This window comes from Aquarana catesbeiana, linkage group LG01 (assembly GCF_042186555.1).
Source record: "Aquarana catesbeiana isolate 2022-GZ linkage group LG01, ASM4218655v1, whole genome shotgun sequence".
NCBI classification, from domain to species: Eukaryota; Metazoa; Chordata; class Amphibia; order Anura; family Ranidae; genus Aquarana; species Aquarana catesbeiana.
The window spans coordinates 355541885-355565840 of record NC_133324.1 but is presented as its reverse complement, the minus strand read 5'-3'; the positions used below and the strand labels follow the sequence as shown (position 1 = coordinate 355565840).

The 23956-nt window shown below is 41.6% G+C and overlaps 1 protein-coding gene across 2 annotated transcripts in view; it reads right to left on the bottom strand.

Moving 5' to 3' along the window:
- The window catches only part of AUH (AU RNA binding methylglutaconyl-CoA hydratase), a 399227-nt gene that overhangs the window by 26625 nt on the left and 348646 nt on the right, over positions 1-23956 (bottom strand). For both annotated transcript variants that reach the window (XM_073632878.1, XM_073632892.1), the window contains one exon: positions 12820-13007. In XM_073632878.1, the coding sequence (XP_073488979.1) occupies positions 12820-13007 (188 nt within the window). The remainder of the gene's footprint in view (positions 1-12819; positions 13008-23956) is intronic.

Here is a 23956-nt window from a genome sequence, read left to right as displayed (position 1 = left end):
CGCTTCTGCGCAAATTTTTTTTTTTCTTTTTACACTGACCCTTTAATTTTTTTTGGATCACTTCAATGTAAACATCCCTTGTAATAGAAATAATCTCTCTTTATGGGGAGATCTGGGGTCTATAAGACCCCAAATCTCTCCTTTACCTTTAAAAGCAGAGGATAAAAAAAAAAAAATGTGATCTGTTGCTTAAAAAAAAAAAAAAAAAAAAAAGTTTACTTCCGCCCTAAACCAGAAGTGACGTCATGACATCACTTCCATCCTCCAAGGTCATAGAGGTGATCAGAGACAATCTGGTCTCTGGTCACCTCTATGGCCAGCCGTGCAAAACAAAACGTCACATCTTTCCTGGGCTTGCGGTAAGCCTGAGAAACACTGAGGAGCGGTGTAAAGGGGGGGGGGGGGGGGGGAGAGACGACTGCTGCTTCTAATGCTTCTAAAAATGATCCAATGGCTAATTAGCCTCTTGGACCGCTTTCATGAAAAAGACAATTGCCGGCTGAAAAACAAAACAAAACAGGGGTTATGGCTGATAGCTGATAGTTATGGCTTGAAGGCCTTGGCACTTGGTCATGTGATCATTGATGAAGGTGAGAATTAGAGCTCGGACTGATCCTCCCATTCAGCAGAGATCATTTGACCTAGTGCCTGGTCATTCACATATGTGGCCAGCAATAACTTCAGTCTGAAGCAACATTTTCTCCAGGAATGGAAAGTATTTAAGTTCTTTTATTATACTTTATTCATCCTTCTATTGCCAGACTGTTAACTGCCACAAACCGCACTGGTGAAAGTTAAATAATCAGCTTTTCACAGCAATACACAAGGGTTTCAACACAGTAGATTGCCCATATGCTCCCAGTTTTACATTTATTTAGCTGTCTAATGGATGAAGATAAGAGCATTAGTAAATGTCAGAGAGTGTACAGTATGTTCTGTATTTGTTCCGGATGTAATGCTTTCTAAGTAAATCAACACAGCTCCAGTTCTGGTGGTGAGAAGAAAGGATTTATCTTCTGCACCCCACAAGCTGTCTTACTAAAAAGGGGCCATGTACTGCAAGTCTGACAACTTACTTGTACATTCATCAGATGAAAATGGGTTTTGTTTTAACAGGCTTATATATATATATATATATAAATGGTACAGAGCAATAGTCAGCAGAGCAGAAACGATTTCAAGAGGTTACTGGTGTTGTTCTTGACATGCCTCTAGGTTGTATCCTGCTCATTAAATTAGTCTTGTCACAAAAAATCAGCAGCTTTTATTTACTAAAGAAAAATATGTAAGAGTTTAAAATTGCATCCTGCTGCATGCAATTTGCAGCACCATGCAGATAGAAAAACTTGTAATCGTCAGACTATTACATTGTTGAATGTAATCCAAAATAAATTAAATCTTGTAACTGCACAAGTGTGTAATTAAGCTGTTGTAAGGGGAAAATTACATTTTATGAACAGCTGGCTACACCTGATGCTTTCTTGAATGTGTTCTTCTGCCCTCTGTATATATCATAGTCTATTTCATAAAAGAACATAAAACACAGACGTTTTCAGAACACAGTGCAAAAACAATTAGGTACAACTGCTACTAGGAAGCAATTGGAAAAAAGTATTAGTTCATGGTAAATTGTCACATTAGTTTTTGGCATCAGTAATCTAGGGTTTGCTTTTTGGCGATGAAATGTATTGGAAAAAGTTAAGCATTGCTTACTTATTGCTTATCTACTTACTATGCTGCTTGCTGCATATTTATTGTAGCACCACCCTGCAACTGTACTACATTAAACATAGGGAAGCAATTGCAACTTTAAACAATTCCGTCCTCTCCTACCACATTTATAACTCTACCATGGTAAACCTACTTTGCTTCTAAACAATTACTTTGTTTGAGGTTATCTTTTAATAAATATATATATATATATATATATATATATATATATATATAATCTAAAACATTTAACTTACGACAAAGAATTCCTAGGGTACTATGGGTTAGCTAAGTGGGGGCAAACATGATAAATATTTAGAGGCAGATTTATATGTTTTAAGCCCACAGATTGCATCCAGTTGTTATTGCATTCAAGTTTTCATCCTTATAGAGTGTTCTGCTCTATCCCTCAGAGTCAGATGACTAGAGTGGGCAGGATAGTTTGTGAACCTGCACTAAAAGAGCAGTGTCTCTTGCAGATAGCACAGAAATGGAGTCATAGGGGCTACCCTTTGAGTTGGAAAAGGAAAAAGCAAGGATTTTGAATGCTAGCTGAACGGAATTACTGGAAGGTAAAAAGACACATTGGAAGCTCAATATATTTATTTGTGTCATTTCAACAGTTCTCAGACAAGGTATATAACAGTGATGGCGAACCTTGGCACTCCAGATGTTTTGGAACTACATTTCCCATGATGCTCATGTACTCTGCAGTGTAGTTGAGCATCATGGGAAATGTAGTTCCAAAACATCTGTGGTGCCAAGGTTCGACATCACCGCTATATAATGTTATCAAAAAACACTGGAAGTTATTCTGAAATTGAAGAATTCCAACATCTATCCTTGAAGTCTTAAAAAGACGAGTCCGTATGGCAAAGCAAAGTCAATGCTAATTGTCAATTCCTTTCGCCAAACCATGCCTCCTGCCCTCCAAACCCTTCCGAGCAGACCGAGAGCTAATGTCAGCCTCTTTTACCCTAAACGTCGTACACAGGCAAGATGTGGGGATAGAGCCGAAGGAATGACTGTTTATTGCAACTCAGACACATACTTTATACCCCACAGGAGGACATTCCTCTCCTGATCATATAACAACCCTAACAATACAAACTGTAAACAGGAATATATTTAACATGGCTAATAATGATCTTAATTAAACAGTAAAATAATTACCGTATATAGTAAGTTAATCAAAAAACATATAATGTCCCATAATAATTTGGTAACAAGTTAAAGTGGTCACCAGATTAATCTCATCTCCAAGAGATGATCAGATAGAAACAATAGAACAATGGGAAAGACCTACTTAACAATTAACACATAACAGTGATTTCACCCCACCTCAGGCTATCCGGCAACAGTATTCAAGAAGACCCAGGGCTATCCAAATATCATTACCAGCTTTCTTTTCACATACTTCACCGAGGTTGAAGTTGGCAGAGATTATCAGGTCTTCTTTGACTGTTAAATGTAATAATGTCCTTTTGCATTATATAAAAGAACGTCTTCCTAAATGTGTGTAGCTCCCTCAAATGCCAGGGCCCATAGTCAGTGGGTAGGAGGCTTGCCCCTAGTCCTCTCCAAAACCCTCTGTCCTGGTTGGGTCTGTCACATTTCTTACCAATCTAAAGTAAATTAACAAGGTCCCAGGTGGAGGTCTGGACCTGCGTTAGTCGGGCAGAGTGAACTTACATAGTTGGTCCACATGATCTCCATTCTGGGCCGCAGGGAAAGGTTGTCATCAGTAGGTGTGGAACAGAGGTCATCGACTCTGGCTGCCATCGATTCAGCTGGGTGGTTTTTACCATTCTGGGGCTCGGTCTACTGCTGGGGAGAGGGGAAGACTTCCCTGGTGCCCTGGAGCCATGAAGAGACATGAGGTGCTAGGCAGAGGCCAGCGGTGCACTGCCCTGTTGCCAGCATTTCAGCTGGGAGTAGGAGCTTCACTACATCAGCCTATCGCTGGGAGAGGGGCCACACCCCAACTCCCTGGAACTCCGCAGTTGTTGCCAATGCTGGGCAGAAGTTGGTAGCCCTCTGCCCTGATGCCAGCGCTTCTGCTGGGGACCGCACATAATCCGCTCCGGCTAACTGTTGGTGAGGGAGGCCGGCTTCTTCCACTCCCAGACAGCTGATCTGCTGCTGGGGATTGACTACCACCTTCTCCCTCTGGGCCTCCAGAACTGCTGCAAGTGTGGGGCAGAGGTCTTGGATCCTCTGTCCAGTTGCCAGCGCTTCAGCTGGAGAAGTTTGTTCTAACTCCACAAATGCTACTGTTGGGAAATCCCATGTCCCTGTCAGTGGTGTGGGAGAAAGGCTGGCTGCCTCTTCTCTCAGGAAGGCTGAAGCTGGTGTTGGTGCTGGGCAGAGCTCAGTGATGTTCTGCCCTGATGACAGCTCTTCCGCTGGGAAGCTGAAAAGTCAGTGGCCTTGCACAAATCCTCCAGGGTTACCGACTGTTGCAGGCAGAGGTCAGAAGCGCTTTACCTTGATGCCAGCTCCTGTGCTGGAGGTTCACTAGGTTGTTCCTCCTCAGCAGAAAAGTCTATTAAATACCCAATCTCTGGAACTGCTGAAAATAACATCCTCCACTGAAAAATAAATTAAATCCATGCTTTCTGTGATCTGACACTAGGGAGTGAGGGCGGCTTCCTCTCCTCCCTGATCCTTGACCCGACGCTTGGAAGAGGAGCCGGCTGCTCCATCTCCCGTACCATCATCTGGCCATTGGTCAGATGCATTCCACCATCTACATTCATCATGTGCAGAAACAGGCTCATCAAGGTGAGTCAACACGTGCTGCATCCGCCATAAGAGCTCCGCTTCCATAGCTGCGGGTGGTGGTGGGCAGAGCACACTGTTACTCTGCCCCATTGCCAAAACTTCAACCAGAATTTCAGAGCTGTTGGCTGGTACTTCCTGATAGTCCCAGGCAAAGGGAGCCCAGCCCTGCTGCTGAGCAGAGTCTCCCAGCCGTCTGTAAACGATCTCCAGCTCCCATTCCTGAATGGCTAGAAACTCCATATCTTCCTGTGCCCAGAGCACTTTTGAGACATTCAAGGTTCCTTGGACAGCCTCCCGAATAACAGCCCCAGGCCGCCGTAGCCAAAGCCTTCCATCAGGCTGCCATCCGCTGTCCTTGGGCTCACTTGCTCACATACCAGCGGAGGGCTCTGTAGCGCTTAAACAACCACATATCTGCCTGGACCAGCCTGCTTAACTCAGCTGTTCACTCGTTGGGTGATTGTTTCCCCAATAACAGCATTCGCACTTTGTACTGTGACCAGTACCTTTCCTGGATGGAGGGGAGAATTTTTCCCTGGTGGCGCTGCTCACGGGCTAACTTTTCCTTCCAGAGTTCTCAGCGGACAGAATCATACCATTCCAGCAGGACCTGCACTGACACTGGTCTCCTGTGCTGTATCCGCATCTCTCGCAACCTCCTTCCTAATTCCTCTTCCATTGCGGCTGGTATCTGTACTTCTCTTCTGCTATCCGGACCTTGGATCACAATGGTGGTTTGGATGTTCCAGACTGCAGGAATCATTCCACTGCTTGCCACCAAAAGTGACAAAACCACTTAGCACCCCACTTAGGTGCTTCCTTCTGCCAAACAGTGCCTCCTGCCCTCCAAACCGTTCCAAGCAGAGTGAGAGCTAATACCAGCCTTTTTTATCTCAAGCATCGTACACAAACAATATGTGAGGTAAAACCCAAAGGAATGAATGTTTATTGAAACTCAGACACATACTTTTTACCCCACAGGAGGACATTCCCCTCCGGATCATATTACCCTAAGAATACAAATTGTAAACAGGAATATACCGTATTTATCGGCGTATAACACGCATCTTTTTCCCCTTAAAATCAGGGGAAAAAGAAAACGGATATAAGCTTTTCTCCAGATGGTACAAAACGCCTCTCAAGTTACACACCATTAATCCAGAGATCCCATCCAATTGTTGGAGATGTAACGACAAAAACGGATCACTCCTTCACATTTGGTGGGACTGCCCTGCGATTTCTATCTTCTGGACTAAAGTTTTTCACCTCACCTCCCAAATCACTTCACTTCAGCTAGATTTCTCTCCAGCCCAAGCCCTCCTACACCACTCCTCCCTACCGATGAAAACTTATCATAAATCCCTAGCACTACATCTAATCAATGCTGCCAAACTTTGTATCCCAGTTCTCTGGAGATCTCCCAACCCACCCACAATCGCAGACTGGTTCAAAAGAGTAAACAAAATAGCCGAAATGGAGGAACTTGTACATCAAGCACAAGACTCCTCTACTAAATACAGGAACATTTGGGCCTGTTGGCTACATTTCCACACCACATCTGAATATACCCAATTAATCAGTTAGGAGTCCTCCTCCAGTACATCATAAGTACATCATAAGACACATCATACATTCCAACTGTCTACATCCCTCCCTTTAGCCTTTCATGAAACAAAAATTCAGGATGCGACTATATCATTACTCCTGCAGATATCATTTTAAAGTTCTATTATGCTTTCCTTCCTGGGACATGGTTCTTCTGAAAAGGTATTTCCCGTTAGACCCATGACTGAGCCAGGGACAGGAAAGAACTCTCCCCTACCTTTTTTTTTGTACTTTTCACTATACTTTGATACACATTTACTCGACACTTTACTATGTTAGGTATCTATTGTTGTATGCTATGATTATATCTCTATCTACAAATATTATCCTACTTCTGGGCACCATGCGCCAGGATTAATTTCACATTCTCACACAGACATAGTAATTAACGGTTATCCCAAACACAATCCAACGACAATCTTAGACCCGTATACTAATGCTATCATTGGCATTTTATTATAATATGGTTTTTTCTCCTCTCTCCTTTTTATTCTTTTTCGCTCCTAAAGGTCAACATGTTTAAAAAATGTTTTACTTACTTTGATATATGTTCTTTGTATTTTCTGTCCACACTCATCTGTAATCCCATATACCCACACCCAAGATGTAATGCGTTTTTCAACACCTCCACAGTTTTATATTTGAATACTTGTTAAAATATAACGTTGTACTCTCTGGACTGTTCCCTCTGTATAACACTGTTATCATTTTATCTAATACCTTACTTTTCTGTACTACTTTTCTGTATGGATTTAACAAAATAAAGCTTTATTGAAAAAAAAAAAAAAAAATCAGGGGAAAATCGCGGGTGCATGTTATACGCCGATCCCCCGCTGACTGTGAGCGGAGGAGCGAGCACCACCGACATTCATACATAGCCGAGTGTACTCGGCTAGGTTCGGCTAGCTCCGCTTACAGTCACGCCCAGTCCCGCCCTAAGATGGTCATAACACAGGGACTGGGCGTGACTGTGAGCGGAGCTAGCCGAACCTAGCCGAGTACACTCGGCTATGTATGGATGTCGGCGGCGCTTGGCTCCGCCCACAGGACTACGAGAGGAGCCGAAAGCAGCCGAGAGCCGCCGAGAGACACAGGACCGGCTCTGTGTCTCTCGGCGGCGCCATATTTAAAAACTGCAGTGACACTACAAGGCTGCAGTGTCACTGGGCAAGGCTGCAAATGAAACAACAAGGCTGCAGATGACACAAGGCTACAGTGTCACTGGGCAAGGCTGCAAATGACACAACAAGGCTGCAGATGACACAAGGCTGCAGGCGACACAAGGCTGCAGGCGACACAACAAGGCTGCAAATGACACTGAAAGGCTGCAATTGACACTAAAAGGATAGGCTGCAAATGACACTACAAGGCTGCAGATGACACAAGGCTGCAGATGACACAAGGCTGCATTGATGGGCTTTTAAATGTAAGTTTTTTTCCTTAAAAAGTTTTTTCCTTAAAATTCCCTCCTAAACTTGGGGTGCGTGTTATACGCCGGCGCGTGTTATACGCCGATAAATACAGTAATTAACATAGCTAACAGTGATCTTAAACAGTAAATTAAATAGTAAGTTAATCAAACATATAACGTCCTACAATAATTTGGTAACAAGTTAAAGTGGTCACCAGATTAATCTCATCTTCATGAGATGATCAGACAGACATAAACAATAGAACAATGAGAAAGACCTACTTAAACACATAACAAACAGTAATTTCACCCCACCTCAGACTATCCGACAACCTCAACCAGGGCAGATTGGCCGGAGCTCCCTGTTTACATCATATCGTTGATGGAGAATAAGGTGGAACACCAAGATAAAATGTTTCCAATGTATTGTATTATTATGTAAACGTTGTGTTTGTTTTATTCATGTTCACAGGTGTTACATGTTACCATTTGTAATTACATTTAAGAATGTGAATGTCGGCTTCAGTTTCAGTTTCAGTTTCATACATGCTTTACTTGAAAAAAGTACTGTGAATGGTTTGAAACTTGTACATATTGCATGGCTTTATCGCATTTGAAGTTTGTGGATTTTGCAAGAAATTAAATCACTTGAGGTACTGCAGAACTACTGCTGTGGAGTGTACTCTCTCTCTCACTTTATATACAGTATCTCACAAAAGTGAGTACACCCCTCACATTTTTGTAAATATTTTATTATATCTTTTCATGTGACAACACTGAAGAAATGACACTTTGCTACAATGTAAAGTAGTGAGTGTACAGCCTGTATAACAGCGTAAATTTGCTGTCCCCTCAAAAAAACTCAAAACACAACCATTAATATCTAAACCGCTGACAACAAAAGTGAGTACACCCCTATGTGAAAATGTCCAAATTGGGCTCAAATATTTTGCATGGCCACCATTATTTTCCAGCACTGCCTTAACCCTCTTGGGCATGGAGTTAACCAGAGCTTTACAGGTTGCCACTGGAGTCCTCTTCCACTCCTCCATGATGACATCACGGAGCTGGTGGATGTTAGGGACCTTCTGCTCCCCCACCTTCCATTTGAGGATGCCCCACAGATGCTCAATAGGGTTTAAGTTTGGAGACATGTTTGGCCAGTACCTTCAGCTTCTTTAGCAAGGCAGTGGTCGTCTTGGAGGTGTGTTTGGGGTCTTTATCATGTTGGATTACTGGCCTTCGGCCCAGTCTCTGAAGGGAGGAGATCTTGCTCGGCATCAGTATGTCACAGTACATGTTGGCATTCATGGTTCCCTCAATGAACTGTAGCTCCCCAGTTCCGGCAGCATTCATGCAGCCCCAGACCATGACACTTCCACCACCATGCTTGACTGTAGGCAAGACACACTTGTCTTTGTACTCCTCACCTGGTTGCTGCCACACACGCTTGATACCATCTGAACCAAATATGTTTATCTTGGTCTCTTTAGACTACAGGACATGGTTCCAGTAATCCATGCCCTTAGTCTGCTTGTCTTCAGCAAACTGTTTGTGGGCTTTCTTGTGCATCATCTATAGAAGAGGCTTCCTTCTGGGACAACAGCAAAGCAGACCAATTTGATGCAGTGTGCGGTGTATGGTCTGAGCACTGACGGGCTGACCCCCCACCCCTTCAACCTCTGCAGCAATGTTGGCAGCACTCATACGTCTATTTCCCAAAGACAACCTATGGATATGACGCTAAGCACGGGCAGTCAAAAATTTTTTTTTTTTTGTAATTATTTTATTATATCTTTCCATGTGACAACACTGAGGAAATTACACTTTGCTACAATGTAAAGTAGAGAATGTACAGCTTGTATAACAGTGTAATTTTGCTGTCTCCTCAAAATAACTCAACACACAGCCATTAATGTCTAAACTGCTGGCAACAAAAGTGAGTACACCCCTAAGTGAAAATGTCCAAATTGGGCACAAAGTGGCAATATTTTGTGTGGCCACTATTATTTTCCAGCACTGCCTTTACTCTCTTGGGCATTGAGTTCACCAGAGCTTCACAGGTTGCCAGTAGAATCCTCTTCCACTCCTTCATGACATCATGCAGCTGGCGGATGTTAGAGACCTTGCACTCCTCCACCTTCCATTTGAGGGTGCCCCACAGATGCTCAATAGGGTTTATGTCTGGAGACATGCTTTGGTCAGTCCATCACTTTTACTCCCAGCTTCTTTAGCAAGGCAGTGTTTGTCTTGGAGGTGTGTTTGAGGTCGTTATCATGCTGGAATACTGCTCTGTGGCCCAGTCTCAGGGAGGGGTTCATGCTCTGCTTCAGTATGTCACAGTACATGTTGGCATTTATGGTTCCCTCAATGAACTGAAGCTCCCCAGTGTCGGCAGCACTCATGCAGCCCCAGACCATGACGCTTCCACCACCATGCTTGACTGTAGGCAAGACACACTTGTCTTTACGTGCCTCACCTGGTTGCCGACACATGCTTGACACCATCTGAACCAAATAAGTTTATCTTGGTCTCATCAGACCACAGGACATGGTTCCAGTAATCCATGTCCTTAGTCTACTTGTATTCAGCAAACGGTTTGCAGGCTTTCATGTGCATCATCTTTAGGAGAGGCTTCCTTCTGGGATGACAGCCATGCAGACCAATTTGATGTCGTGTGTGGCGTATGGTCTGAACACTGACAGGCTGACCCCCCCACCCCTTCAACCTCTGCAGCAATGCTGGCAGCACTCATACGTCTATTTCCCAAAGATAACCTATGGATATGACGCTGAGCACGTGCAGTCAACTACATTGGTCGACCATGGCGAGGCCTGTGCTGAGTGGAACCTGTCCTGTTAAACCGCTGTATGGTCTTGGCCACCGTGCTGCAGCTCAGTTTCAGGGTCTTAGCAATCTTCTTATAGCCTAGGCCATCTTTATGTAGAGCAACAATTATTTTTTTCAGATTCTCAGAGTTCTTTGCCATGAGGTGCCAGGTTGAACTTCCAGTGACCAGTATGCGTGAGAGCGATAACACCAAATTTAACACACCTGCTCCCCATTCACACCTGAGACCTTGTAACACTAATGAGTCACATGACACCGGGGAGGGAAAATGGCTAATTGGGTCAAATTAGGACACTTAGGGGTGTACTCACGTTTGTTGCCAGCGGTTTAGACATTAATGGCTGTGTTTTGATTTATTTTGAGGGGACAGCAAATGTACACTGTTATACAAGCTATACACTCACTACTTTACATTGTAGCAGGTCATGTCTTCAGTGTTGTCACATGAAAAGATATAATAAAATATTTACAAAAATGTGAGGGGTGTACTCACTTTTGTGAGATACTGTAGGTGTAGTGAACAATGGCTGCACAGATGTTGTGCAGGTGCACTAGGGCGCCTTGGTGGGAAGTTTGCGCAGGTACAGTAGCAGTTAGCATGCATGTGGCAGTGAAGTACACTGGTCCCAGGATCAAAGTTAAAACTGGTTCCAAGCCGCGACCACCAGATAGTGGTCACCAGCAAACATACACCCTAATAGGCTAAAGAGAATCTTGGCACCTTGGGCTGAAATCTTTAAAGTTACTCTCCATTGACGCTTGTATGCTGGCAGGCCTTTGCCCTACACAATGGGTATACTCCCACAGGGTTCTTCAGGGGCTGGGCCCTGCCATTGGCAGACCATGGACCTGGACCAAAAAAAATCCCTGTGACCAGTGGAAAGCATACAGCAGGATCCAGTGCAGCCAGGGAACTTGATAGAAGACCAAAGAGAGAAAACCTCCATAGGAAATAGGTAAGCTTCTCCTCTTAGAGAGATGAGGTCCATCACATAAGGACACTGGCAAAAACTGAGGTTAGCTGGGAAAGGGAGGAGCTATACAGGGGATATCCCAGCAGCTTTCTTCTTTCCAGCATCCAATCACCTGAAGGTAGCTACTATAACCCATAGTAGGAAATAGAGATCCTGTGCCCCACATTATACAGCTAAGAAAAACCCTTTTTTCATAAGAATGAATTTCAACAAAATGAGCTTTGTTTGGGGATTACCGCTATCTAGGGAAATAGCCTTCTTAGTTATACTGACTATAAATTGTTAGTAAATTTTAAGCACACAATGTTCTGTAATTGTATTACCACAAGAGTCACCTGTAAAGCTTTGTAACAACAGTTATGACTGGTTACTTTTTAAATGCTTTTCTTCATGATACTACTACTGTTGTTGTTATACTGTAAAACAGTAAAAAATTGTGGAAAAGTGTTGGAAGGCAACAAGGTTTAATATCATATTTCTGGAGTTTCACTTCCTGGTTGATACAGCCAGGTGGCCTAAGTTGGAAGTTGAAAGTTGACCCAGCAGGGTGTCGATTCATGCCCCTAGCAGGGATGCTGAACAAAAGCTTGGTTCCTGACCAACTGGTGTGACAAGATTGAAATCCTTGATTAGCACTCTGCAAGCAAGCTTCAAAAAGGACCGTGGCTGACAAGATGATTGATGAAGGTGGGCTACAGAAGATCAAAGGGCCACCTAACACTGAAGATGAATCAGGTCATATAGAGATGATCCATGGACGAATATTGTCCCTAGGGCCAATACAGCAGGACACACAGAAATATAACATATTAAAAGGACTGCCTCTTGGCAATATCTCATTGGACAGGAGGCTAGTGGGGTGTGGTTATGAGTGGGTCTGAATGCAATGTAAAAGTGCACACAGAAGGAAAATCGATCTATTTTGGCTCTCTCTTGCTCCTCATGGCTCTCTCTGTTACCATTTTGAGCCCAGCTGACGAGACAATATCTAGAGGACAGCCTTACGTTAAGTATCCTTGATGTTCTTTTGTTATATGCTCTGTAACATTTTCCTTTAGTGTTTTTATGTTAGTATTTTCCTATTTCCTTGGGAAATAAATAAGACATTGTTTTACTAAGCAGTGTGTTTGTTTTCATAGCTAACCTTATATCATTGTACTATCAATAGTAACATTATCAGAGTTTTAATAGACTAGCTAACTATAGGACAAGACAAGTTAATATGTATATGGAATAAATAGAGGGTATCCATAACCAACCAAATAATATCTGGTTTAATAATTATTTTAGCATTTATTTCAAAAAGAAAAAGGCATTTTCAGGTAATGAACATTTTTCTTTACACCTGTTTATGGTGCACACTGTAAAGTCTATATAACAACTAATAAAATGCCAAATCATTATAGATTGTCCATACAAGCACTGTACATTGTGGGGCACTTTATCTGTACATTTCTAGATTTCTTTACCCTTGAAGATCATTACCTGAGTTATGAATTCCCGCGCTAAAGCCAAAGCCCTTTTATAAGCTGCATCTCCTTCATCATTCTGTTCTACAACGTGACTGACCAAGCCAATGACTTTGGCTTCATTACCATCCAGGACACGTGCAGAAAATATAAGTTCCTTTGCCATGGCCACTCCAACAGCACGGGGTAGTCTCTGTGTTCCACCTGAACAGAATAAAAAATATATCTACATTGGTATACTTTTTTCACAAAAATAAAACCAAATACAATGTTTGTTCAGCTTTGATGAACAACGTAACGATAAATACAGTATATATTTTACAAAACAAAATAGTTCATACATATATACAGCATGCCAGTGCTGAGATTAGGTACCTGCACTCTTTGGCAGAGTCTTAATGCATTACAAAAACAAAAGTCACATTGAGTAGAGCAAAAAGTGAGCAATTATCAGGACTTTACGAAAGGCAAAACTGATGTGCATAAACAATCTGGCTGTCAGTTTTCCCTATTACAAAGCCATGATAAGTGCTCATTGCTTGCTCTCAGACAAAAAACATCACTTTCAAAGCAATTGTGCGATAATCTGATCGTTAGTACACAGCTTTCGGGAGCTGATCACGACAGTTTGTGCAAAATTATCCGAAGGGACAAAACCAAAAATCTTTCTCGTATGATATCAGAACGTACGATTTTTATTTAATCAGTACAGTATTCGTCCGAAAAAAATTGGAAGACCAAGACCATGCATGCTCAGAAACGACAGAATACATTACAATACAACACAACATATTACATCACATTTGAAGTTGTATTCTGTTGTACGAGAATTTTCGTAACCTCTTAATTTTCGATATGAGAGTAGCATGCAAAAAAAATTGAAGGAGCATTCGTCGGATATTCTCATCATGTACAAGGCTTAGGGAAATCTTAGAGATGTCACAGAATTGTATTGGCATTCCATCAAAAACTGGCTTTGTCCATTATAAATCAGTGCCACTGAGCACTTTACAATGTGACATCAGCATTGATTACAGTTATACATGTTTATGAACAATACCCAGTTGAACGAGGCCACGCATAAGCTAACTAAGCACTTTGGGGTGCTTGTTTACACCACAATCCCCAAGTTAAGTGTGCAGTTCCACATGTTTACATGCGTTTTTAATGCATTTGTGGTGCTTTTTTAGGCTTTCTTTTACAGAACTGCATTTAACACTTTCACTGACAGGTCCGTTGTACGATCCATTGTACGGACCTGACAGCGGGGGTTTTACACACATTCCCAGTGACCCCTGTCTGTCAGATGGAAACATTCAGGCTGCTGTGCTCCCACCCGATTGCTCCCACCCACACCCCCACTAATGGCGCCCCCACCATGTATCTCGGGGCTCTGCTTGTCCATCTGCGGACCCGGGACCAACATAGCAGGTGCAGCTGGGTAGAGAGCAGAGCGGAAACACATCCGCTATTCTCCTCTCCTTGTTACTGACACAGAAAGCGACGTGTTTGACATAACTTCCAGGTCAGCCTCTTGGTGTCCCCGGCCAGCATGGCCAGGAAACAATGTAATGCAATGCAATCTGCATTGCACAGGGGAGCACAGGGGAGACCCTGCATGTCTCGTTAAAGAGAACCTGTCACCAGAAAAAGCATCACATAGGGGGCTTTTTGTCCCCTATGTCATGAAAAAAAAAATAAAAAAAAATAAAAAGTAAAAAATTAAAAAAGTTACACCCAAGCACATAAAATCCCCTCCAAAATTTGTGCCCACTCCATATGCACACGTATCAATGTAAACGCACGCGTTGGGGGGAGCCTATGTATGATATGCTACATATCGCCATGCATGCCAATGTGAGAGCAATATTTCTAGCAACAGGCTTTTTCCATAACACTGAATTGATGACCTATAGGTTTTTTTTTTAAAGTGTTGCCTATGGAAAATAAATATAGAATACTGAAGTTTGTCGGCACTTCTCAGGCACACTCAAGTTTAAGTGCAAGTCTGTGTAAGATTCAGATAAATTAAAATTAGGAGTAGGTTTAGGATTTATAAAACATAACACAAATCAATCAGTAACTGGCTAATACAGAGATCCATAGGAAGAAAAAACTGTAAAAAATAAAAACATATGTCCAGAATATAACCACAAGGTTCATTATCAAGTGCCATGAAGCATTATTGGTCATACCCATAGTTACTGGTGCATAGTGCATCGGTTTTCATATGCTTGTGCGAGTGTGTGCAAATATCTCCTAGAATCTGAGAGATTGCTAACCACAATAAAGTTTGCCTTAATTTCCTTCCCAATACAAAACCCATGTCAACCACTTCTTTAAAGCAATGATCATAAGTGGTTTTAAAGGTTTTTTTTTCCTCCAACATATTCTCTGCATTAAGGTAAAAAACCTTTCAATGCTAGTTCCCCCCCCCCCAAACCCCTCCCTAACACTTATGTGAGTCCTACATTGATCTAGCGCTGTGCCTGTCTGCATGTCCTCCCTCCCTGCTCTCACAGGGGTTGTTGAGAGCAGCAGGAGCCATTGGCCCTTGCTGCTGTCAGTCAAATCCTGTGAAGAAAGAGGGGGGAACGGGCCCGAGCAATGCTGTGTGTCTATGGCCGTACACAACCCAGCTCAGAAGCAAGCCTGCACGTGTGACCCCATAGTAAGTGGGCTGTAAAGGAGCCCAGATAAAGGAGGTGAGGGGCAGCTCTGTGCAATACTATTGCACAGAGCAGGTAAGTATAAACCTGTAATTTATTTTAATTAAAAAAAAAAAAAAAAAAAAAAAAAAGTTAAATGCTTTCTATTTAATGAGAAAAGGCATTGAATATAATAGGGCAAGGCAAACAGCAATGATGGTGTGCAAAGCGCAGTAATCAATAACCAATCAGTTTTTAATTTTATCTAACTCAGAAAACAGGAATTCTTATCAGTTAACAGTTAATTTCACTGTGCTCGGTCAGTTACATAAAAGTAGTCTTCGGAATAATCACAGATTATTATATACAGTTTTTTTTCTTACTTTGCCATTTTTTTCTAAAATAAAACCTTTAAGTATTTAAAACCCATTAGATGAAAAAAAAAATCATTCAATCTTCTAAGTAAAACCAATTTGTTTAACACAGTTTATTATGGATGCCTATAAGGGAAGGAACACTATGTCCCATAAAAACAATGCATTTCTAAAAGTAAAAAAAAAAAATCACTAACTTACAGTAAATCATGAAAAATATGCTTTGAAATTCTTGAGCATCCCATGAATTCCCAAACTTAGGGTGGTTCAGTATGCAAACAAATGTAGGCTTCAATTTGGAGATGTGGCATGGCTCCTCCCCCTTGCAATGTATGTATTGTGACAGTGTGGTACCCTGTCATGGTGTAAACAGGCAGTCTGGAACAGGTTTTGTAGAAAACCGGCACATTGATTATGCAGGTGTGTGCTGGGTTTTTAGGGTAATCAGAACTAGGGCTCAGGGTTCCACCTTCCCAAAGAGTCTGTGTGTGTAAGGGAGCAGAGAGGTGTGTATGTCTGCACAGGACAGACAAAGGCCGAGCCGAGAAACAGAGCAGCAGGGAGCTGCAGGAAAGGGACAGAGAGCTGACAGAGATACATTTGTGCACGTGCATTGGGATGTTGTGTTAGATGGTCAGGAGGACCAAGCATGAGGCCTGTTCAACAGTGCTGACAAAGAGAGCCAGGAGGCTGAATATGTTAATTTCACATTGATGGTGGAAACCCCCTGTAGATTGCTGTGAACATTTTCCTTTTTTAAAGTGGACCTACAAGCCCTGAAAAGGCACATATGGCATTGACTGAACTCACCGGTAAGCGCTACATTTGAGTTAAACAACCCCCAAGTTGTCACAGTATTTATTTGAAGTATAGGTCAGTAAGGTACATATACTGCATTTTGAAATGTATTTAGCATGTTATAAAGCTTTGATTTGGAGCTGTAAGTTACTTGGAGGAAGCATTCAGAAAAATAGAAATGTTGCAGTTCCTTTATATAATTTTTAGGCTGCCATTCTATGCTTAAAAACTGTATTTGAGTGGTATAATTTAAAGTAGATCTAAAGCCAAAACTTTTTTTTTTTAAATTTTGGATAGAGTAGCAAAATGTTAAAATCCCTGTTAATTGTGTTGCCATTTGTGTCTCATTGAGTACATTTTTACTTTACTTCCTGTCCTCTAGACACAAGTGGGAGAAAATCTCTCAAAAGAGAAAGAACGCTGTCTTGGATAGCTGTCAACAGGAAATGTGCCTCCACTTCAAAGTTTACAATGCACAAAAAGAGTAAATCTGGGTACACACATTTTTTTTCCTGTTCTGATAAAAAAAAAAAAAAATCAAGGTATTCCATCATACACAGAAGTGAGGGGGATGCAGGACCCACTCCCTTACCCCACTGTGCTATTGTATTCTAACAATGGAGACTCCTCCAGTTAGGTGTACGATTTGTCAGCCGCAATGTCGCTGATCGCCACCTATACTAGTAAAAAAAAAAAAAGTCATAAAAATATCCCATAGTTTGTAGACATGATAGCTTAAATTTTATTTGGGTACAGCGTTGTACGATTGTGCAATTGTCAATTAAAGTAACGCAGTGCTGCATCGCAAAAAATGGCCTGGTCATTAAGGGGGTGAAACCTTTAGGTGCTTAAGTGGTTAACTGGCAATTGCTTGGTCATATAATGCTGTACACAAATTTATATAACTTTTTCCCACAAATAGCGCTTTCTTTAGATGGTATTTAATCACCACTAGGTATTTTATTTGTTGCTATATAAAACGGAAAAATACCGAACATTTTGAAAAAAATTTAAACAAAAAATTTCTGTTATCAAATTTTCCAAACAAAAAATTGTTCTTAATAAAATTTAGGCCACAATTTAGTCTGCTACATTTCTTTGGTCGAAATAACCAAAATCAGTGTATATTATTTATTCTGTGTGAAAATTATAGGATATAAACTATGGTATATATTTATTTGAAAATTCATCAGTCCTGATTTACGGACGGTCTAATTTTTTGAGTCCCTTAAATGCCAGGACAGTGGAAATACTCCCCCAAAATGACCGCTTTTTGGAAAGTATCCAGTCTAAGGTATTAAGTAAGAGGCATGGCAGGTTTTTTGAAGTTTCAATTTTTTTGTCCCAATATTTAGAAATGAAGAAATTAAAAACAATTTTTTTTTTTTTTACTATTTTTTTTACATACTGTCACCAGTGCAATATAGCGTCATCACCTAATTGGTGTGGGGGTGATCTGGGATACTGACTTTTGACAGTATGTAAAAAATAAATAATTTTCTATTTAATTTGTTAAACATTTTTTTGCTTTAAGATTTTTCTTACATACATAGTGACGCTGTACTACTCTGGGGGGAATCAAGGTTTTTTTTTCTTTTTTTACACGGTTATTGATCGCTGTGATAATCGCTGTTATAAACAATAGTTTGTCATGAATGGCTTTCATTCATGACAGCTTGCTTACTGTTTTGATCTGTGATTGGCTACAGCTAATCACATGGTACAGGGTGCTATGATTGGCCCAGGTACCATGGAAGCCATGTCCTGTCTATATTTCTACTGCACACGTTCCTGGAAAACATGGCTCATCAATGGTGGGTGCTGTAAATCACATCATCACATGCCTGATGTAGGGGTCCCGCGCGACTCTGAAATGTTGCACTTGTAATCTCTCTGCAATAAAAACCATGGGACGGTGATTGTAGATCCTTGGTGTGCTAGCGAATATATACACTTTTATGAATGGAAGCCATTCATGACTGTTTTTTGTACATGTAATCATGTGATCATAGCAATCACATGATACCCCAGCCGCTCACATCAATGTCAATGCCATGATCGGTCATAGGATCGTGACTCTGCGCACCCTAGGAGGTGCACCAGTGTGCATGTGCTGAGCGACGTACCAGTAATGTACTGTGGGCATGCGGCAAGTGGTTAAAAATCCCACATGGGGTGTTAAATTCTTGAAATCCTATTACATGGGATGTGTTAACACGAGTATTCAAACCTGACTCTTCAAACTTTTTGCATACATACTAAGTAATGTGTAAGTGTAGGGATCTATTTATTTTAGTTTTCGCCCAACATTCACACATTTTCACGTAAGGCTTAATTAGAAAATGGAGTCATGCCTTTATCTGCTTTTCTTTCCAGAGGGACAGAGCCATCTTTTTTCAGTAATCATCCAGTGTCACTACCTACTTCTTAGACTAAAATGCTGGTTCAGAAACAGCTCCAACCCACAGTATAGTGGGAGGTAATTATCTGTGTTCTTCAATGCATTGGGCTTTTCCAAGTTTTGTATAATACAGACATTTGACTATTCCAACCTCTGAAGAATAGACATATGAAAACACGTCAGTTTATCTCGCATGGGACTATCTGAAAGGTTACAAGACTATATTGTATACATGATCCCATGTGGTAAGTGGAGTGGGTAGACTTTTGGCCATGTCGTGACAGGTCATATTTGTTTGTATTATGTCAGCATACATTTTTACCCATATGGTTTTATACTAATTTTGTAATAAAAAATAAAATTTTTATATACATTTGTTTAAATTTGAGTGCCTAAAAATTCTCATCAAAAGTGTTTGATGGTTCAGATCACAATCATGGAAAACCTTGGTTCCTGTGCAGTTCTTGGCTGGGTTCACAAACATCAGACACGGACTAGCCAATGCTGCAGCACCTCAACTTGAGCTCTGGTTTGGCCCGAACTTGGCCATTTTGCAACTGGAGTCTCCTACAGATACAAGCGATCTTTTGATTGCATTTTTCAGCACTTATGGAACTAGTACTGGACTGGATGTTTAATGGGATTATCTATTTATTACAGGTATTTATATAGTGTTTTCAGTTCCACAAAGCACTAATGCCCTGTACACACGATTGGACTTTCCGACAACAAAACCGTGGATTTTTGTTCGAAGGATGTTGGCTCAAACTTGTCTTGCATACACACGGTCACACAAATGTTGGCCAACAATTACGAACGTAGTGACGTACAAGACGTATGTGATATCTCCATTAAGAACGCTAGTTATATCTCCGGCTCGTACTTGATTCAGAGCATGTGTGGACTTTTGTCCGACGGACTTGTGTACACACGATCGGAAAGTCCGACAACAAACATTTGCTGGCGGAAAATTTGACAACCTGCTAGCCAATATTTGTTGGCGGAAAGTCCGAAAACAAATGTTCGATTGAGTATACACACGGTCGGACTTTCCGCCAACAAGCTCACATCCAACATTTGTTGTCGGAACATCCAATCGTGTGTACAGGGCATTAGATACTACTCATTCAAAACAGTCCCTATCTTCATGGTCCTATCTCAAATGCACGCGCATAGTAGCATTTGCGTCCAGGTATGCAGAATGCCGGACTCGGCCCCGCCCCCCAGGTCTTTGGATTCAATTGACAGCAGCAGGAGCCAATGGCTTAGCTGCTATTAATCTATCCAATCAAGAGCTGACACAACGGGCAGAGGGGCAGAGCGCGTCTCCAGCGTGGGAATTACGGGACTCAGGTGAGTAAAACAGGGGGGGGCTGAGGGGCCGGTCATATATATATGTTTTCCTGAATCTTCTATATATTCATATATAAATGGTTTTAAAACGATTTTATATAATTTATCAAAATGATGTAATGAATGCTTACTGGCCTATCATAATAACCTTTGAATATGCCTCTATTTACAAGATCAAATGAATGCTAAAAGTTTATCTTTTCTGCAGTGACATTTTAAAGAACCACTTTAAAGCAAAGTTTTGTGTAAATTATAACAAATGAATAGTTATGTCTGTTCAGATGTGATGCACATTGACAGCACTATCGCCAAGATTTTCGACAGTGTGGAAAATGTTTAATTTGAACCTAAACCAATATTTCTTTTTTAATGGCTTCCAAAGGAGACACTTTCAAATCAAAATCAAAAATGAACTTCGCAGTCATAAATGCGTCCGTGGCAATGATTAGAGGAAAGGGCAGTTCTTGGATTTTTTGCTGTAATAAATGTAGGGCCAAGCCAACGTGTGGAAAAAAGGTTCAACACTTTCTCTCAGCACTAAATTTGTAATTTGGAGGTTGCAATAGATTTTAAAAAAAGTGAAGTTAAATGTGAGCAAACTATCATGGCTTTCTCTTTCAACACTTTTCCAGGCTTTACTAGAAAGTGGTTTACAACATACACTACCTTGTACAACACTACTTAGAATAACATCCTTATGTAGAGTTGTGGGGAGTTATATTGAATTAGCCCCTCTAGTCAACGATTCCAGACAATGTGCATGATATTACCAGCTATTTAACTTCTCAGAAAGAGAAGGAATGCATACCAACTCACAATGTTTCTCTTCTGTAATTATTTTATATGACCAGCTACTCTAATTATGTCCTAGAAACATTAGAAAAAACAATTTATTGTATGCATATGTTGTTTTCTGGGACTGTCATGTTACAACCAGGACTGGTTACAGCTATATATCTATACAACCTACAGTGTTTTGCAAAAGTATTCACCCCCCATGGCTTTTTACCTACTTGGTTATATTACAGCCTTTGGTTCAATGTTTTTTTTAATCTGAATTATATGTGATGGATCAGAACACAATAGTCTAAGTTGGTGAAGTAAAATGAGAAAAATATATACATAAAACTATTTTTTCAGAAATAAAAAACTGATAATTGGCATGTGCATATGTATGTATCCCCTTTGTTATGAAGCCCATAAAAAGCTCTGGTGCAACCAATTACCTTCAGAAGTCACATAATTAGTGAAATGATGTCCACCTGTGTGCACTCTAATGCCCTGTACACACGACCAGTTTTCCTGTTGGAATAAACTCTGAAGGTTTTTCCGACGCATTTCCGACAGAATTCCGTTGAAACTGTCCTGCGTACACACGATCACACCAAAGTCCGACCGTCAAGAACGCGGTGACATACAACATGTACGACGGGACTAGAAAAAGGAAGTTCAATAGCCAGTAGCCAATAGCTTCCGTCTCGTACTTGCTTCAGAACATGCGTCGTTTTTGGTACGTCAGAACAGCATACAGACGAGCGGTTTCCCCGATAGGAATTGGTTCTGTCGGAAATATTTAGAACATGTTCTCTTTCTAGGTCCATCAGAATTTTCGACGTAAAAAGTCTGATGAGGCATACACACGATCGGAATATACGATGAAAAGCTCCCGTCTGACTTTTTCTGTCGGACATTCCGCTTGTGTGTATGGGGCATAAGTGTCACATGATCTGTCATTACATATACACACCTTTTTGAAAGGCCCCAGAGACTGCAACACCTAAGCAAGAGGCACCACTAACCAACACTGCCATGAAGACCGAGGAACTCTCCAAACAAGTAAGGTACAATGTTGTTGAGAAGTACAAGTCATGGTTAGGCTATAAAAAAATATCCAAATCTATGATGATCCCTAGGAGCACCATCAAAACTATTATAACCAAATGAAAAGAACATGGCACAAAAGCAAACCTGCCAAGAGACGGCTCTCACGGACTGGGCAAGGAGGGCATTAATCAGAGAGGCAGCACAGAGACCTAAGGTAACCCTGGAGGAGCTGAAGAGTTCTATAGCACAGACTGGAGTATCTGTACATAGGACGACAATAAGCCGTAAGCTCCATAGAGTTGGGCTTTATGGCAGAGTGGCCAGAAGAAAGCCATATACTTTTGCAAAGCACTGTGTTGTATTATATATACACAGTATCTCACAAAAGTGAGTACACCCCTCATATTTTTGTAAATATTTTATTACATCTTTTCATGTGACAGCACTGAAGAAATGACACTTTGCTACAATGTAAAGTAGTGCACAGCTTGTATAACAGTGAAAATTTTCTGTTCCCTCAAAAAAGCTCAACACACAGCCATTAATGTCTAAACCGCTGGCAATAAAAGTGAGTACACCCCTAAGTGAAAATGTCCAAATTGGGTCAAATTAGCCATTTTCCCTCCCCAGTGTCATGTGACTCGTTAGTGTTACAAGGTCTCAGGTGTGAATGGGGAGCAGGTGTGTTTAATTTGGTGTTATCACTCTCACTCTCTCATACTGGTCACTGGAAGTTCAACAAGGCACCTCATGGCAAAGAACTCTCTGAGAATATTAAAAAAATAATTTTTGCTCTACATAAAGATGGCCTAGGCTATAAGAAGATTGCCAAGACCCTGAAACTAAGCTGCAGCACGGTGGCCAAGACCATACAGTGGTTTAACAGAACAGGTTCCACTCAGAACAGGCCTCGCCATGGTTGACCAAAGAAGCTGAGTGCACGTGCGCAGCATCATATCCAGAGGTTGTCATTGGGAAATAGACATATGAGTGCTGCCAGCATTGCTGCAGAGGTTGAAGGGGTGGGGGGTCAGCCTGTCAGTGCTCAGACCATACACCACACACTGCATCAAATTGGTCTACATGGTTGTCATCCCAGAAGGAAGCCTCTTCTAAAGATGATGCGCAAGACAGCCCCCAAACAGTTTACTGAAGACAAGCAGACTAAGGACATGGATTACTGGAGCCATGTCTTATGGTCTGATGAGACCAAGATAAATATATTGGGTTCAGATGGTGTCAAGCAGGTGTGGAGGCAACCAGGTAAGTAGTACAAAGACAAGTGTGTCTTGCCTACAGTCAAGGATGGTGGTGGGAGTGTCATGGTCTGGGGCTGCATGAGTGCTGCCAGCACTGGGGAGCTACAGTTCATTGAGGGACCCATGAATGCCAAAATGTACTGTGACATGCAAGCAGAGCATGATCCCCTCCCTTCGGAGACTGGGCTGCAGGGCAGTAGTCCAACATGATAAAGACCCCAAACACACCTCCAAGATGACCACTGCCTTGCTAAAGAAGCTGAGGGTAAAGTGATGGACTGGCCAAGCATGTCTCCAGACCTGAAACCTATTGAGCACCTGTGGGGCCTTCTCAAACGGAAGGTGGAGGAGTGCAAGGTCTCTAACATCCACCAGCTCCGTGATGCCGTCATGGAGGAGTGGAAGAGGACTCTAATGGCAACCTGTGAAGCTCTGGTGAACTCCGTGCCCAAGAGGGTTAAGGCAATGCTGGAAAATAATGGTGGCCACACAAAAT